The 14,872-nt window shown below is 47.7% G+C and overlaps 1 protein-coding gene across 1 annotated transcript in view; it reads right to left on the bottom strand.

The window, feature by feature from the left end:
* Positions 1 to 717: 717 nt before the first annotated feature.
* The window catches only part of LOC308059219 (heat shock factor protein 5-like), a 40,259-nt gene continuing 26,104 nt past the window's right edge, over positions 718 to 14,872 (bottom strand). The window contains exon 8 of the mRNA XM_080376209.1: positions 718 to 744. Within this exon, the coding sequence (XP_080232335.1) occupies positions 741 to 744 (4 nt within the window). The 3' untranslated portion in view covers positions 718 to 740. The remainder of the gene's footprint in view (positions 745 to 14,872) is intronic.

Below are 14,872 nucleotides of genomic sequence, written 5' to 3'. Positions count from 1 at the left end.
GAGCAATTCCTATTCACATATACTGATTTTTTTTTCTTGAAACACCTGCGTTTCTGCGAGCACCTGTGTGCACAAGTTGATCATCTGTTGTTTCTCTGTTCTCCCAGTGATTAACTGGACTGGGTGTTAAACCAGCCTTGGATTAGGGCTATACTGGGGACGAGGCCTGGTTCTGCCACTTAGCTGCTTTAGCACTTTAAATTTCTGAATTCAAAACACATTTTCTTTAACAAGCAATACCAGAACAATGGAGAACAATTAACAATGGTTTGGTCACTGCTGTGACGAAATAATGACAATTATTATTTCTGGTGTAGGTTGCCGTATGTCATATTTATGAAACTAGGATTTGCCCGAAGAAAAATGTTCTATTTCACACCCACAGATGAGCTCCCTGAGATGAGCATCCACGTTTTAACAAGCCTTTACATCAAAGGCTGTAAACGAGCGTCAGTCTGCACAACCAGCTGGGAATCTTGTGTTGTTCCAGGCACATATTTTTGTCCCATTCAATACCTTGTCTGTGTGATTTGCCTTTTGTCTGTCCTGTGCTTTCCTGCTAAAGATTTATAGGCTTCAGTCTTCTGATACTGCTCCAGCTCCCGCATCTAATGCTCCTTATCTCTATCCGCTCCATCAAGGTGTTGCTGAAACAAAGAAGTCCAAGAGTAGCAGGGAGTTGCCTCCCCTTCAGGAGGAAAGGAAGAAAAACAACTTGCCAGATGAAGTGCTGATCCATTTCACCTGTGCAAACAGGAAAGGAGTGAAGAAACAATGAGAATGTACGTGAGATGCAAAGACGCAGGATTTCGGGATAATATTGCTGTATTCTGGTGCGTGTCGTGTCCGTGTCTCGCCCCCCCCCCCCCCCCCCCCCCCGCCTTTCCCTTTTTTTTTTTTTAATTCAAATCACTATTCTGTTAACTCTTTTGTTTTTAGATCAAGCTTTAACATTCAGATCTGTAACAGCGTGGTTCCAATACGCCCTTGTTTTTGTACCCCATGGACAAAAATGCACTACCATTCTACAAGCACACACTTTTCCCATCTGAGAGGCGAACAAAACATCATGGCTATTGGAAAAGAGTAGCATAAAGGTAAAAGAGCCTAGGTGATATCAATTTAAGCTAGCTACGTTTAGGTTAAAAGAAAACTTCAGGCTAGGAAGAAAAAAAATATTTCACATGTGCAAAATAGAACGAGCTTAACTGGAGAACTCTTTAGGGGGACCACTGAACTGAAAACCATTTAAGGAGTGGTCACAACACTTGCTAAAGGGCTCTTTTCCAGAAAAAAAAAAAAAAGTTGTTGAGCAAGTTTTTCACCTAGTGAGTTTAAAATTCAATGGAAATAAGTATTCAGTCAGAGTGAACATTAGTCACTGGGCATGCCTTTTTATTTTCATTACGTCATCGCAACAATACATGCAATAGTTATAAATTTCGTGCATTTGCAAACCTGTTTTGATGCTGCTGAGGACACAGTTAACATTCTAGATTGGGGTGCAAATTTAGTGATGCTGGGTTTGCATTTCTTTTGGACGCTGTATTCTTCCAGAAGACATTAATTCTTCTCTTCTGTCTCCAGCAATGTGCTGCTGACAGAGTAAGTAACCGACTCAAAAACAGCAGAAGTTTTCCCTCAGCTTGTGTCTTGGATGGATTGTTTTGAATCACTAGGGAGTTCTACTGTACTACCTGTAAGTAGATGTCCTAGGTTTTCTAGCACAGATCTATACAGTTCTTTAAATATTTCTTTTTTTATATATATATATATATTTCTTATAAAACTTAAACAAGAAGAATGATTTTTAGGGTGCTTGCTGTATAACTATAGTAATGGTCTTTTTCTAGGGGAGACTCGCTCTTTGGTCAGCTCAACCAGTCCTTATTTCAGTCAGTTCCAGCCAGCTCAGCGGTCCTTATGCTCACCAAACACAACAAGCAGTAGCAGGACTGCAGGGCTGGAACAGGGGAAGCGCGAGACTTTCCCTTCAACTGTTGTATCGGACAACTAGTTTGCTGTTGCTGCAGCTCAGACACTTTTCCCCTGGGTTGCGGGACACTCACCCACACACAGTAGTATACTATTGTTACCGATTTGTTAATAAGTTAAGATTGATTGACTTTATTTGATTGATTCTTTGATTTTATAGAATTATTTTATAGAATAGAAATATAGAAGGATAAAAATATATTTTGAGGAAACTTATAATTGCTCAGTAAAAGCTGCTATGAGACCCTCTGTACATCCTGTACCAAGGCCAGAAGAATGGGCTGGAATTATTGTTGAAACTTCGGTAATAACTTTAGGGTTTGAAAGGTTTCTTTGTATCTGACCAGTCTTCTGTATGTAGAAAGTGTATTGAGATGTCAGAATATGAGATTAATGGAAATTGGGAAGAGTCGACTGGAACAGCTTGTGGTTACCTGCCAAGAAACCGTGCACTTTAGTAGCAGGTAATTCTGGCAGGGGGAGATCGCGACCACCGACTCACATACCACCTACCCAAATCGTACCCCAGACCCATTTCTAGACCTTTCTAAGCTCTACTGCGCAGAATCGGATATAGGAGGAGAGTATGTTAATGATTTACTGGAAATATTATGATTATGCATGAATACTTAATGAATATGTATGAATAAGTTCTATATATGGTATTTGATTTTGAGATCTGGCGTGCGTTGATCATGAGAGGACTCGCTCACGCACGCAGCCATCAATAAAGAAGTGTCTGCTTATCTACATCACATTGGTGTCGATAAGTTCTTCATTCCGAGATTTCGGAAACAGTTTTGGCGACCCAGATGGGACCTCGCTGAAGGAGACCGGAGGAGTCGGGGACCTGATCGGTTCCAGCTGGCACCGAGGATTTCTCGGGGATCCCCATCAATCCCCGATCCGTAAGGCTCTTCGCGACGTTCCCTGGATTTTTGGTAAGACACTTCTTTTTTTTAATTGTAGTAAGTGGGTTGGAGTCCCACTAAAGTAAGTGAGTAAGTGCACTAGAGGAAGTGGGTAGGAGTCCCACTATAATAAGTGTATGGTAAGGAGTGGGTTGGAGACCCACCAGTGAGTTTGAGTCTCACTGAGTAAGTCTGCCTGTCAGACGCAGTGAAAGCTGCGCAGGGTTGGACTAAAAGGATCCTTGTGGAAGTGGAAGCCTAGGCATCTGCCCGTAAGACATAAGCGAAAGCTATTGCAGGGTTGGACAAAAGTGGAAACAAGAGAAACTATATGCTATAGTGTTCTCTAAGGTAGTGCCTCTAACAAGAAGTTAGAAGAAGTTTTTGGGGTTTTTTGTTGGTTTTGTGAGTTTGTGTATTAAGAAGAAAATTAAGAGGTATAATATTGTGTTATATGTTTGTTTAAAGTAACTGTGGGAAAGTGTGAGTGTCGCTGTAAGGGTGAGATGTGTAATTGAGAACGAAAGCGAGTGTGGGGTGTGGATCCACGGATCGGAGTGACAGAGTTGAATAATTGTGTACTGTATTGTGAGTGATTACACCATGGCAACTAAGTTAACTCGGTTGTTTAAAAGTAAAAGCATGGGTAATCTTGCTGTAAATGACAAAATCCCGAAAAATTCTTTGTTGGGATGTTTATTGACACGTTGGGGAAATTTACAGGATGATCTGCAAAAGAGCCAGGTGATTGAGTATTGTAATAATTTGAGTATTGTAATAATTGGTGGCCTTTGTATATATTGGATGATCAGGAAAAGTGGCCCACGAATGGGACACTGAATTATAACACTATTCTGCAGTTAATGCTGTATTGTAAAAGAGAAGGGAAATGGAATAAAATGCCAGATGTGGATTTGTTTTTTTTTACTTAAGACAAAGAAAGGATTGGCAGGATGAATGTAAGCTAGCTATTAGAGATAATTTGGTAATGGCTATAACTTCTGATAATAAGAAAGTGGAAAAAAATGTTGTTCAAATTGTGAGATTGGGAGTGGATACAGGAGCAACATTTTTTTTATTAAATACCTGTAAAGGAAAAATTGGAACAAAACCAGGCCATTCCTGCAACCCCTGGATTTGAAATTTGGAAATAAGATAATTACACATGAATTTTTGTATGTAACAGTATGTCCGATACCCTTCTTAGGAAGAGACTTGTTATCCAAATTAAATGCACAGATTGTTTTTGACGAAGGAGAACTTTTCTTGAAAATACCTGAGTCAAAACCGGGAGAAATCCTGATGATACAAGAAAAAGTAAAGGAACAAGAAATTCCACTGGAGGTGGATTTGGCAGTGATCCCTACTGTATGGGAAACAAATATTCCTGGTAAATCGAAACTAGCAGAACCTGTTAAAATAGATTTGAAGGAAGGCGCAGGAACAGTGAGAATTAAACAATATCCAATCAAACCGGAAGTTAGACAGTAATTGAAGAAATGGAGTGATAAATTTTTGGAGTATAAAATTTTGGAAGAATGTGAATCTGAGTATAATACTCCTATTTTACCAGTCAGAAAACCTTCGGGTGAATATAGACTGGTACAAGACTTGAGAGCAGTAAATCAAATAGTTAAGGATATTTATCCTGTAGTAGCAAACCCTTATACACTGTTAACAGCATTGAGGGAGACTTATCAGTGGTTTACAGTGCTTGATTTAAAAGCTGCTTTCTTTTGTATACCTTTGGAAAAGGAAAGCAGAAAACTGTTTGCTTTTGAATGGGAAAATCCTCAAACTGGGCGAAAGATGCAGCTGACATGGGCTAGATTACCCCAAGGATTTAAAAACAGTCCAGCTCTTTTTGGAAATCAGTTAGCAAAGGAATTTGAAATCTGGAAACAGGATAAATCAAGACCTGGGCATTTACTTTTACAATATGTGGATGACATATTGATTGCTACAGAAGAAAGATTTACTTGTATACAGGTGACTATTGACCTTTTGAATTTCCTGGGACTAAATGGGTATAAGGTATCCAGGAAGAAAGCCCAGATAGCCTGCCAGACTGTGATATATCTGGGCTTTGAGATTTCAAAAGGACAATGGCAATTAGGAAAAGATCGCACAGAAGCTATTTGTGGTATACCTGAGCCGAGAAACATTCATGAACTCAGAGCGTTTTTGGGAATGACTGGGTGGTGTCGTCTTTGGATTATGAACTATGGGCTAATAGCTAAACCGCTGTACGAGGCCCAAAAGAATTCCCCGTTTGTATGGGGCCCACAACAGCAAAAGGCTTTTGTAGAGTTGAAACGTGCCTTAATGTCTGCACCTGCCTTGGGACTGCTGGATCTAACCAAAGATTTCCAGCTGTTTGTTCATGAAAGGCAACACCTTGCACTGGGCGTGTTAGCCCAGAGGACAGGAAGCTGGAAACGACCAGTCGGATATTTCTCTAAACAACTGGACACAGTGAGTAAAGGGTGGCCAAACTGCCTTCGAGCAGTGGCCGCAACAGTGATGCTCATACAAGAAGCTCGGAAGTTAACTTTGGGAAGAACAGTAACGGTCTATGTCCCACACATGGTGATAACTGACCTAGAACAGAAGGGGGGACATTGGCTGTCTCCGAGCCGAATGATGAAATACCAGGTGGTATTGACTGAACAAGATGATGTGATTCTAAAGACGACTAACCTGGTAAATCCTGCAGTGTTTTTAAGTTCCGTACAGGAAGAAGGACGACTGGAACATGACTGCTTGGCTGCCATCAAGTATGTTTATTCCAGTCGTGAAGATCTGAAGGATGTACCACTGGAGCGACCAGACTGGGAATTGTATACTGATGGAAGCAGCTTTATGGAACAAGGAGTCCGATATGCCGGATATGCGGTAAGAACAGAGACTACAGTTATAGAAGCAGGAGCATTGGCGAGTACCACATCAGCCCAAAAGGCGGAACTCATCGCTTTAATCCGGGCCTTAGAACTAAGCAAAGACAAGAGAGTAAATATTTGGACTGATTCAAAATATGCCTTTGGGGTAGTGCATGTCCATGGAGCTTTGTGGAAAGAGAGGGGGTTATTGTCCTCTCAGGGATCAAACATTAAACATCAAACAGAAATTTTACAATTATTGCAAGCAGTTCAAAAGCCAGATCAAGTAGCAATCATGCACTGTAAGGCACACCAGATTGGGAATACAAAAATAATAGCTGGGAATAATTTAGCTGATAGAACAGAAAAAAAGAAAAAAAAAAGAAAAAAGGTAGCAAAGAAACAAGCATTGCAAATGGCAATAATTCCTTCTAAAACAGTAACCCTTCCCAGGGAAAAACCGAAATATTCAGAGGAAGATGACAAATTGGGTCAGTTATTAAATGCTAAGAAAAACGTAGCTGGATGGTGGATAACTCCTAATGGACAGGTAGTAATTCCACCTCTTTTGATGAGAGAGATAATTCAAACAAGACATCAAGAATGTCACTGGGGAGCAGAAGCCTTAGTAACATCTTTACGAAAGCAAGTAATATCAGTTAAGATGTTGGGAATAGCTAAAATGGTAACTGCAAAGTGTGAAGTATGTTTGAAAAATAATCCAGTGATTAAGAAAAAGGTTCAAATGGGTAGACTGAAACCTGGTACAGAACCTGGAGATTATTGGCAAGTAGATTTTTCAGAGCTACCTAGACAAAATGGGTACCAGTACATCCTGGTAAGGGTTGAAACTTTTACAGGATGGCCAGAAGCCCTTCCCTGTCGCACCACACAAGCAAAAAAAGGTTGTGAAGTGGTTATTACAAGAAATAATTCCGAGATTTGGAGTTCCTATTGGAATTTCCTCTGACAGAGGTCCACACTTTGTTGCTGAAGTAGTCCAAAGTGTTAGCAAAGCATTGGGTATTAATTGGGATTTGCATGCGTCTTGGAGACCACAATTTAGTGGAAAAGTGGAGAGGATGAATCAAACTTTGAAACGACAAATAAGTAAAATTTGTCAAGAAACCAGTCTAAAGTGGCCTCAGGCACTTTCATTGGCATTATTATGAATGAGGGTACAGCCAAAGAGTGGAACCTCAGTCAGTCCTTATGAATTATTATATGGAAAAACATATGAGTCTCCAGAACCAAATCTAAACATACATGTGAAAGGAAAACAAGATGTGTATTACTATTTGCTTTCTCTAAGGAAAACTTTGGCTGCGATTTGGAGTGTAGTAATTTGGAATAGACCTTTACCCCTGGAAAATTCAGTGCATGATTTCCAACCAGGAGACTATGTCTATGTGAAGACCTGGGCCTCCGAACCTTTGCAGGAGCGCTGGAGAGGACCTTTCCAGATACTGTTAACCACTTTTACAGCTATCAAGATAGCAGAATCAGATGCTTGGATACATTGTACTCGAGTGAAGAGAGCACCTACTCCATGGAAGATTGTCAATCGTGACTCAGAGACTTTAAAATTGACTCTGAAACATGTCTAATTTTTATATTGGATTTTATTTTGGTCGGTAGTGTTGGTGGGATCATGGGCCAGCTTGGTGGACAGGAACAAAAGACAAATAGAAACAGAACAAGTAATTGACATTCCCAAACAAATGGCTGAGGAAAATTTGATGGTAGGATTGATTAAAGAATTTGCCAATTTACAAAATGTCATGCAGATCACTGCTTGTTTGCCAATACCAAGGGCAGTAGGTGAATCTATTCCATGGGGAATTTTAACTATGAATCTGACTAATCTGGAACATAAAAATGAAACCACCTATTGTGAACAAAGGCCAGTGGCTCGATGGTATGAACAAGTAAAGGTTATTAGAAAACAGTGGAAGTCGCCAGGTAAAGAAACAGATTGTAAAAAAAAAAAAAACAACCCAAACTATTGAATTATGATTTTATAACAGGATCCCGACCTAGTGCCATAGCTTGAGTTCTTCTTCCTGGGGGTCCAAATCTCCAGTTAGGATGGTGTTCTTATGATGAACAACTTAAACCCAATGTGAGCAGAAGTATCATGAAATGGAAGTGTAACAAAACTGGCCAAGGTACCCAATTAGTAGAACAATGGGACTCTATGTGGTCTATGTCCATATTTTCTCATTTTCAGTATATGGCAAGAACTTCTTGGTGTTTTACCTGGGATGGAACAGTTTTTTCAGTATTACCCTGGGTCAATGATAGATCAACTTCATCGGGAGAGAAGGAAAATAAAATAGTGCCATGGTGGAAATGTGAAAAAGTGTATGATTGCAGTAAAGCAGACTTGGTAATCCAAAGAATTCCTCCGTAGGCCACTGTTTTAAAATATGGTTGTTTTTGTTGAGGTCTTAAGAACACTCTCAATTTAACCAGCACTTTTATAGTTAGAAAAGGAACTTTGTTTAGTTGTAGTAAAACTACTATTTGAAGTCCAGGATATTCAGTTCTGGCATTAAGAGATGGAACCTGGACCACTCATCTACCATTAGATGGTAAAGTGAAACAAATTACTTTAGGCATGCCAACATTGTGTCCGATTTGGAAGAAATCACCATTTAGAGGATTCCTAGAGAATATAGAACTGAAACGAATAAAGAGATCTGAGACAAATGATGATAATTGGAATGAACCATCTACAGGAGTGAAAATTGGCTGGGCACTTGAATCACTTTTAAATCCTATAGCTTCATACAGAAACAGAGCATGGCTCTATCAGTTAACTGGTCGAGTGGAAAAATTAGCAAACGTTACTAAAAAGGGGTTTAAGGAATTGAACATACAATTACAGGCGACCTCTAGAATGACTTTACAAAATAGAATGGCACTAGATATGCTCTTACTTAAAGAACATGGAGTATGTGGATATCTCAAGGATGAACTGGACCACTGTTGTATCCACATTCCAAATGTCACTCAGGATGTGGAATATGATCTAGACCTATTAGGAAAAATTGAAAAAGAAACTGAAACAATTCAAAAGGATATGTCAGAAGATTGGCTTGGAAAAATTTTTAACAAATTAGGATGGAACTTGAGTGTTGACGGTGAGGGAAGTCAAGCGGGCAAACTCAATGTGAGTGATAAAGCAAGCTTCGATTTATTACGGCGCGATTATGTCTCATATACAGTTCCAGTTAATTATGCCTACTAGTCATCTGCTGATTGGCTAAGCTCTAAAGGGTTACATTTTCATACGTCCTCCTACTTGCGGTTTCTGCGGTTAGCTAGCTACATTTTTTTTTTCTCTTTTGTCTATGCAAATTCCTCAAAGTTATTTACAGCATTAGGCACAAGGTCAGTGTGTTTTTCTCAGCTTCCTTATCAGCGTGCCTCAGCACAGCTGCAAGGCCTGCTTCAGCTACGCTAACTTTGTTTCACAAAGATCTTTAAGGGAGTCATGGCCGTGATCACACAGCCATTCTGCAACACTTGAGCTCTTGGATACAATCCATAATCAAAACTTTGTTTTTGTTACTGATTGTCTTTTTGATGATCATGCTAGTATATGCATGTTTGAAGAAGCAGTTTACCAGTAGGATTGCAGTCAATCGTATGATTATGAGAGAAGTACCTACTAGTCCACCAAGGTATAGCCCACCACCAAAATATGTTGAAACAAATGATATGTAAATAATGTGAAAGTATTGAAATAATGATTTTCAACACTTTCAAGGGGGGAAATGTTATCGATTTGTTAATAAGTTAAGATTGATTGACTTTATTTGATTGATTCTTTGATTTTATAGAATTATTTTATAGAATAGAAATATAGAAGGATAAAAATATATTTTGAGGAAACTTATAACTGCTCAGTAAAAGCTGCTATGAGACCCTCTGTACATCCCGTACCAAGGCCAGAAGAATGGGCTGGAATTATTGTTGAAACTTCGGTAATAATTTAGGGTTTGAAAGGTTTCTTTGTATCTGACCAGTCTTCTGTATGTAGAAAGTGTATTGAGATGTCAGAATATGAGATTAATGGAAACTGGGGAGAGTCGACTGGAACAGCTTGTGGTTACCTGCCAAGAAACCGTGCACTTTAGTAGCAGGTAATTCCGGCAGGGGGAGATCGCGACCACCGACTCACATACCACCTACCCAAATCGTACCCCAGACCCATTTCTAGACCTTTCTAAGCTCTACTGCGCAGAATCGGATATAGGAGGAGAGTATGTTAATGATTTACTGGAAATATTATGATTATGCATGAATAACTAATGAATATGTATGAATAAGTTCTATATATGGTATTTGATTTTGAGACCTGGCGTGCGTTGATCGTGAGAGGACTCGCTCACGCACCCGGCCGTCAATAAAGAAGTGTCTGCTTATCTACATCACATTGGTGTCGATAAGTTCTTCATCCCGAGATTTCGGTAACACTATGACTCCACCACTTGCTTCGAGAACGACTTCATAGTCGTTAGCTAGCCAAAACCCGGCTTACGCAGCATTTTGGCTGCGGACAAGTGCAAAGGCAGCGGTTCCGCATCTCGCCCCAGAAAGCGGGCAGCACAGCTCCTGTGGTGCGCTCCGCACGGCTACCGGGGCAAAGTGAGAAGCACCAGCACGAGAAGAAGCACCAGCCGCCCGTTCGAGCTGCGGCGGGCGGGGGCTGGGCTGCCGTTCCGCGCGGGGCCGGGGCTCGGTGCCGCCGCGGGCTCCCCTCAGCCTGCCGGCCCCGGGGCTCTGCGGGGGGGTGCGGGCTGTGCCCACAGCGGCTGCCTGGGGGGGCTCGGTCCCGAGGCGAAGCTGCTGGCCGAGAGCAGCTGCCGCTCGGTGTCACAGCCCCCCGCCCGCCGCTGACTCCGCCTGCAGAGCGCTGCACTCGCTTACAGACGCGCTGCCGAGAGCAACCGAGCTGCCCCCCGACCGGCTGGCACAGCGGAAAGCAAATCCTCGCCGGAGGGTACCCGCTGCCGGGGGGCGGGGGCGGGTGGGGGGAGGGAGGGAGGCAGGAGGAGGAAAGACCCCGCTCCCTTGTGCCACCTTTCAGCCCTGCCGCGTACTCTGCACCCCTTTGCTCCGGTAACGGCTGACTTTCCCGTCACGGGGAGCGGCTGTGAACACAAGAGCTCGTGATGGCTTAGTGGTGCAAGGGGAAACCTAGTGGGAGCTTCTCCTAAGCCACATATTTACACCGCTCGTTTTTCCCTACTCAAAAAGGGCAGTCTTGCAAGGTCTCTTCTCTTTTGTAAAAAAATAATTTAAAGGTGCTGTTACTAACAGCTGCTTCCAAATGCAAACAGAGCAAATGCACCCGTTTCCCACAGCGAAACAGAGCGCATCATACGCAAAGGACTGAAATGCTTGAGGCACGTGGATGCTTTTGCATACGGAGGCAATGAGTATGAGTGCCCGGGCTGCGAGTGGGCAAAGGGCAGAGCGCAGGGAACCCCGCAGCCGCAGCGAGCACTCCCGGGGTCCGGTGGCGTAAACTGGGCTGAGACCCCGCGCAGGGCTCGCCCGGCCAGTGCTCAGCACAGGGCTGGTGGGGCGCTGCTGCCACCTGGCGACCAGAAGTGGGTACTACACCTGCCCGGACCTAGACCCCTGGGAACGGGACACCCTGCGGCTCGAGACCGGGACTGGGAACCCCGCAGCTCGGGACCGGGACCCACGTGGCTCGGGACCGCGACCGGGGCCCCGGGGACCGGGACCCTCGCTGCTCGGGACCGCGACCGGGATCCTCGGAACCGAGACCCCGGCGGCTCGGACCAGGGACCGGGACCGGGACTCCCGGGACCGGGACCCCCGCGGCTCGGAACCGGGACTGGGACCCCCGCGGCTCGGACCGAGACCGGGACCAGGACCGGGATTCTCGCAGCTCAGGACTGGGACCTAGACCACCGGGACCCGGGACCCCCGTGGCTCGGGACCGCGACCGGGACCCCTGTGACCGGGACCCCCGAGACTCGGGACCGGGACCTCCGGACCCCGGGGACCGGGACCCCCGCGGCTCGGGACCGCGACCGGGACTCCGGGGACCCGGACCACCGCGGATCGGGACCGGGACCGGGATCCTCGGAACCGAGACCCCCGCGGCTCGGACGGGGACTGGCGCCAAGACCCCGGCACCGGGACCCCCACGGCTGGGGATCGAGACCGGGATCCCCCCGCGGCTCGGACTGGGACTGGGGCCAAGACCCCGGGACCGGGACCCCCGCGGCTGGGGATCGAGACCGGGATCCCCCCGCGGCTCGGACTGGGACTGGGGCCAAGACCCCGGGACCGGGACCCCCGCGGCTGGGGATCGAGACCGGGATCCCCCCGCGGCTCGAACCGGGACTGGGGCCAAGACCCCGGGAGCGGACCCCTGCGGCTTGGACCAGGGACCGGGACCGGGACTCCCAGGACCGGGACCCTCGAAGCTCGAAACCAGGACTGGGACCCCCACGGCTTGGACCGAGACCGAGACTGGGACCCTCGCGGCTCGGACCGAAACCGGGACCGGGACCGGCATTCTCGCAGCTCAGGACTGGGACCGGGACCACTGGGAGCCGTGACCCCCGCGGTTAGGGACCGGGACGCCGGCGGCTCGGGACCGAACCGGACCCCGGGGACCGGGACACCCCTCAGCTCGGGACCGGGAGCGGGACCCTCGGAACCGAGACCCCTGCGGCTCGGACCAGGGACCGGGACCCAGACCCCCGGGACTGGGACCCCTGTGGCTCGGACCAGGGACCGGGACCGGGACTCCCGGGACCGGGACTCCCGGGACCGGGACCCTCGACGCTCGAAACCGGGACCGGGACCCCCGCGGCTCGGGACCGGGACCCACGTGGCTCGGGACCGGGACTGGGACCCCGGCGGCTCGGGACCGAGACCGGGACCACGGGACCGGGACACCCGGCGACTCAGGACCGGGACTGGGACCCCCGCGGCTCGGGACCGCGAACGGGACCCCGGGGACTGGGACACCCTGAGGCTCGGGACCGAGAACAGGACCCCCGTGGCTCGAACCGGGACCCCCGCGGCTCGGGACCGCGACCGGGACCCCGGGGACCGGGGCACCCTGCGGCTCGGGACGGGGCCGGGACCCCGCGGCTCGGGACGGGGAACCCCGCGGCTCGGGACGGGGACCCCAGCGACTCGGGACCTCCGTGGCTCGAGACCGCGACCGGGACCCGGTGACCGGGACCCCCGCGGCTCGGGACCGGGACCTCCGCGGCTCGCGACCAGGACCGGGACCCCGAGGACTGGAACCCCCGAGGCTCGGGACGACGAACGAGACCCCGGGGACCGGGACACCCTGCGGCTCGGGACAGGGCCGGGACCCCCGTGGCTCGGGACGGGGAACCCCGCGGCTCGGGACCGGGACTGGGACCCCCGCGGCTCGGACCGGGACCGGGATTCTCGCAGCTCAGGACTGGGACCTGGACCACTGACTGGGACGCGTGACCCCGCGGCTCGGGACCGAACCGGACCCCGGGGACCGGGAGACCCCTCAGCTTGGGACCGGGACCGGGATCCTCGGAACCGAGACCCCTGCGGCTCGGACCAGGGACCGGGACCGGGACTCCCGGGACCAGAACTCCCGCGGCTCGAAACCAGGACTGGGACCCCCGCGGCTCGGACCAGCACCACGACCCCCAGGACAGGGACCCCGGCGGCTCGGGAGCGGGACAAGGACCCCCGGGCTCGGACCGGGACTCACTGGACTAGGGGTCGAGACCTAGACTGGGACCGGGAACCCCGGGATAGTGACCCTTGCGGCTCGGACCGGGCCGGGAACCACGGGGCTCGGACCGGGACCCCCGCGGCTTTGATAAATGAATTGTAAAGGCAAACCAGCTCGTTTTGGCATGACTTGTGGAAATGCATCCGTATCCTGTGCTGACGTGCTATTTTGTTTTGCTGCAAACCACACAAGTCTGCATCTAGGGAGGACAAGGTATTAGTCATCACCGGTGTCCTTACACAGCCTCTTTACAGCCTCACCGCCTGGACTGCAGGCGTGCTCTTGCCTTTTCCAGGCATCCGAGTGATGGGGTTTGCCTCAATATTGCCTCCACAATGTTTTATCTTTCCTCAGTATTTTCAGATGACTCCTAATACAGTTTCACATATGAAGCACTTTACTCACTTGCGTAGATCATTCTAAACAAAAAAACCCACCCACCCACCATGAATAGTGTATCTACGTATTTTGCCACAATGCAGGTATGTTTTTTAATTATAATTTCCAATTCAGTACCAGGGTTAGTTTAAATAATTTAATTCTTCTTCTAAGTGCTTTACCGAAACACGTAACAAATTCTCCCTCTATGAATGCTCTGCCAGCGCATGCTATGAGCTTGGCAACTTGATCGCTTGCTCAAAGTGATGATATATTGAGCTGCTTTTGCTTCACAAAAGTATTTTGCTGAGTTGTCAACCCATGTTTCAGTCTTAATATTTTAACTTTTCTCACTTCTCCGACCAAAGAATCATATTTACCTTTATGTTGAGTTTCGTAGTGTTGATGCAAATTGTATTCCTTGAACGCAGACACTGAATTCTGGCATATCAGACAAACAGCTCTTTCTTTGTACTCCGTGAAAAAATAATCAGAAGTCCACTTTTCTTGGAACACCCCGCACTCGGAGTCCATTTTTCTTTTTCTTTGACATGATGGTGTTCGCGCGCTTCCCACTGGTGCTGGCTTGCTTGTCCTGCCCGGGAGCTGGAGGGAGGGAGGGAGGGAGAGACGGGGGAGCCCCCCCCTCCTCAGCCCGGCCGCGCAGTCCGGACAGGGTGGCCAGAAGGGACTGAAGGGACTTTGCCGCGCCGGGGCTCTGGCGACTCGCCCGAGCTGGCTGGGCCTCGCAGTGCAGAGGCTGCCGGCTGAGCCTGCCCGGCAGAGGAGATGCCCGCGCCTCTCGCCCACCGCGCACCGCAGAGGAGGAGGGGGAGGAGGGGGAGGAGGGGGGGAAAGGAAAAAGCTCCTTTCTTGAAAGTGGAATGGCAGAAGGTGCCATCGTGTTTTAACATATGTGGACAAAA

This window comes from Falco punctatus (genome assembly GCF_963210335.1).
Source record: "Falco punctatus genome assembly, chromosome: 2".
Lineage (NCBI taxonomy): Eukaryota > Metazoa > Chordata > Aves > Falconiformes > Falconidae > Falco > Falco punctatus.
This window is presented reverse-complemented; position numbering and strand designations above follow the sequence as displayed.